Genomic DNA, 4,287 nt, shown 5'->3' on the forward strand with positions numbered 1-4,287 from the left:
TCCAGAACACTCTGAGTCACATCCTACTCCCACCCATCCAGAGTCACAAACACAGTTCCACTGTCCATTGGCTTTGATGTCCATGAACACATGGATCCTCACAGGCAGGGCCCATCCAACCTTGTGTACAGTTCCGACATACGGGTGGACTAGTAGATCCATCACACATGCCTCTTCCAGCACAATCTGGACTTCCTGGGCAGTCAGCATATTCACAGCCTGCCCCTGTCCAGCCTTCATAGCATGTACACTGGTGTGTTGCACTATCACAGCCACCCCTCCCGCTGCAGTCAAGTCCAAAGAGTCCTGGGCAGCCAGGTACATCACAGAGCTCACCCTTCCATCCTGTGTCATAATCACATTCACATCTGCCACCAACAATGACTCCATGCTCTGAGCACTCTGAGTTGCATCCCAACCCAGCCCAACCAGGATCACACCTGCAGTTGCCACTGTCCATTGGTTCTTGAACACCGTGGACACATGGGTCATTACAGGCTGGCCCCATCCAGCCACTGATACAGTTGGTACACGTTGGCGTTTCCCCTGTTGTGTTACAGAAACCACGTCTGTGGCAGTCAGGAGTTCCTGGGCAGTCTGGGATGTGGCAGCCAATACCAATCCATCCGTTGTAGCATTCACACTCATGAATCCCACTATTGCAGTCTCCATGGCCAGTGCAGTCTTCTTCAATGCCTGGACAGCCGGGGACTTCGCAGACATCACCTCTACGTCCACTCAGAGGATCGCAAATACATGTAGAGTTGTCATCTGAACATGTGCCATGACCAGAGCAGAGACTGTTACACCCTTTTCCACTCCAGCACGGCTCACAGACACAGACCCCACTGTCCATTGGCTCCTGCACACCGTGCACACATGGATTGTTACAGGCCAGTCCCATCCACCCTGCTTGGCAGTTCTGGCATGAGGGTGGGTTTGTGGTGGAATTGCAGTGCCCTCTGTCATAGCAGTTGGGTTCTCCTGGACAGTCAGCAACTGTACAGTCCTCTCCCTTCCAACCTGGTTCACAGATACACTCATGGAGGTAGGCGTTACAAATGCCTCTGCCGGAGCAATCTTCTCCTTGGCCAGGGCAACCTGCGATTGTACACAACTTTCCTCGCCAGCTTTCTATGCACTCACATTCTCCACCATTGCAAGTTCCCTTCCCATTGCATTCAGAGTGACAGTATGGACCAAGGTAGCATGAGTCACACTGACAGTGCCCATTGTCACATGAACCATGTCCACTGCACAGAACAGAACAATTACTGCCTGTGTGGCAAGGATCACATATGCAAGTGCCATATGGACTACAGACACCATTCCCACTGCAGTGTACTGTAGGGTCACACTGATGTTCACATCGGTAGCCTACAAAGCCTGGGTTACATTCACACTCACCAGTTGTATCACAAACACCTTGTCCGTTACAGGTCCCGACATCATCACACTCGACCTGACAGCCAAGCCCGGTGAAACCGTCATTACAGGTGCAGGATTCTGAGTCTTCTTGCCACACACCACGGCCGCTGCAGCATGTGTTTACTTCAGATATTGTTCCAGCATTGGAGTTGTGTGAGGAATCCTTGACTGTGCGGCGATACCGGAGCACCTTGGGAAGGCTATTTGGTGAGTAACTTCTGATGCGACCACCCCCACCATCACCACCAGTGTGTGTGTCTCTGCAGCGGTACCCAAAACAGTGGTGATGACCATCGCCACCAGTACTGGAGGTACCTGCCCAGCCTTCCACGTATAATCCATCAATCCATATTGTGCCTCCACTTCCTCCTCCTCCCCCTGAAGATGCTTGAGATCCATCAGCAGTCAATGTTCCCTCCAGTTGTAGCAGCCGGCTGCTCACAACCTTCATAGCTCCACCTCCTGTGCCTCCTCCACCATGAGTGCAGTCTCCACCCCCACTGCCCACCCATGTTGGGGAACATTCCTCGTCATATGTCCCTCCTGCACAGGACAATTCCCCTCTTCCTCCATGCCCTGCCCCACCTCCATGACCACCACTACAGGTACTACCATGTCCAGGACCACATTCAGCAACATAACCACCTCCATTAGCATTCATCACAGCAGTCTTTTCTACCTTTGTATCAAGCGTGTAGATAACAACACCATCCCCAACGCTCACTTCCCCTCCATAGTCCACATCAAAGTATTCAGATGTCCTGACTTGAACAGAGTAGTGGTGAAGGTTTGTTGTCCTGCCTCGCACAATTTCTAACTTTCCTCCATTGAGAACAGTTACCCCTGTGAACCAGTATTGACCTCTTTCTCCACTTCCCAGTGTACAATTGTGACAAGCGCTGTACCCAGAGTTGTAAAACTTAACAGTTCCCTTGACATAAAGGTGTTCAACTCCATACAGGGCACCTCTAACCTGCAGGGTGGACTGTATTGTGGTCTCTAATGGTAGTACCAAGTATCCTCCACTTTCCACCACAACATTGGCAGGTATGAAGGTGCAAAGTTCATCAGTTTGGATGAATGCAAAGTGACTGTTTCTTATTGTTAGTGTTCCAGTCCCATCTCCAGTGACCTGTGTGATTCTCACTGTTGCACTTCCACTTGGCAACTAATCAAAAAGGGAGAAAAGACGAATAAAGAAAGTCAATGTGTTAAGCATTGGTTGTGGCAGATTGTATGATACACTCAGTTAAAATCATGGTTTGTGATGTTGCTGTGACAGTCACATAGAAATCAATTCCTTACTAGACAAGATGGCATGAAATATAGTCACTGTGACACTTTCTTATTTATTTAATATGTACAATATGAAGTCAACATACAATTTTCTTAAGCAAATAAACTAACGTTCTAAATGTCCTTTTACCTGCTTGGTTTGCAGACATGCCTTTCGCACAAGATGGACTCGGTGGAAGGTGAAGTTGCCTTGGCCACTTTCGTCGATGACCACATGATTGCGGCACGTTCTACCTTTGTTGTCCAGCCAGAGTTGGTTGTACACTGTGTCACCCAGTGTCTCCCGGATGTAGACAGTCCCTGCTGAACCATAATGTTGTCCATCTGCTCCGAGGGCTTCAACAGTCCCTTGGAAGCTGAAGGTCTCCCGTTGGTGGATGGCAACCCGTCCACCACTTCCTCCACCATTTGCTGTTTTATACAAGACAAAACACAATGACATATGTGTGATTCTGATCAATGCATCCAGACACAAAGTGAAACGGAATCACCACGCAGGTGTTTGTCAGGAAACTTCTTAAAGTTGTAGTTAAGTTCTAGAGTTAATGTATACAGTAGTACTGGACTGCATGTCAAGTTGATTACGAATCAAGGAAAGGACCAGGAAAAACTGACCGAAGAACATTGCAGACTGTGTCAAATTCTAGACTGAAGTTCATTTGTGTCATACTTATTCATACTTACATGTACTATAAATAGGGAATCTTAAAGATTCTGTATATGAGCATGTTGTCAATTCATATCAATTGCCAGAAGGAAACCTGAACTGAAGATATTTTTTCAATTTGTTCAATTCTGAACACATTATATATAGCAAACTAAGGTCTTTTTTTTTACAAACTAATTTTAGAGTAGCCTACCATAATGGCTTGATAAGACCTTTCCAACACCCCCATTTGCCTGCACCAGTCCATGTCCTGTGATCTGCTGACAGTTTATCATGACGGTACCACCACTACCACCACCGCTGTCTGCTTGGGCTTCACCATCCTCACCATTGCTTGAAATAGTTCCATCCAGGAAAACATCCTTTGGAAATACATTGAGGAAGAGTATTTCAATCTGAGTTGATATTGGCAAACATATAATCTTATAACTTTTGTAGCAAGTTTTAAGAATTACCTACACATAATGTCCTTGTGTACATACACTCACTGGATTCAATGGAATGCAAACAAATTTAAAGTGTTTGAGTCCCAGAGTAACATTCCTATACTGAAGAACAAGAACAATTTTTAGTACATTTTCATTGCCTTCGACGAGAAGGCTATGAAATCGGTTTCGGCCTGTTTTGTAGATTATGCACGGTAAAGTTTGAAGGCATGGTCCGAGGTTCACGATTTTTGGCAGGCAGGTTGATTTGGGGGTGGCCATTGTCAAGGCTAAAAATGGGCTTCGTGGGGGGTTCCTAAGTCACTGTAATTGACCTTGGTTTTGGTGTTTTTCCTTGTCATCAAGATATCTCGAGTATCCTTAAATGGATGTTCATGATTTTTAGTGGGCAAGTTACCGTTGAGAATGCCGAGGTCAAGTTCAAAGATGGGCCCCGTGGGGGTTTCTATG

At 46.8% G+C, this 4,287-nt stretch overlaps 1 protein-coding gene across 1 annotated transcript in view; it reads right to left on the reverse strand.

The window, feature by feature from the left end:
• Positions 1-6: 6 nt before the first annotated feature.
• Positions 7-4,287, reverse strand: part of LOC109469615 — a gene marked incomplete at its 3' end in the record, with an annotated part of 53,803 nt that continues 49,522 nt past the window's right edge. The window contains 4 exon segments of the mRNA XM_019768153.1: positions 7-67; positions 69-2,596; positions 2,855-3,135; positions 3,585-3,753. Coding sequence (XP_019623712.1) covers positions 7-67; positions 69-2,596; positions 2,855-3,135; positions 3,585-3,753 — 3,039 coding nt within the window.

Source organism: Branchiostoma belcheri, unplaced genomic scaffold (genome assembly GCF_001625305.1).
Source record: "Branchiostoma belcheri isolate BF01 breed outbred unplaced genomic scaffold, Haploidv18h27 scaffold21, whole genome shotgun sequence".
Lineage (NCBI taxonomy): Eukaryota > Metazoa > Chordata > Leptocardii > Amphioxiformes > Branchiostomatidae > Branchiostoma > Branchiostoma belcheri.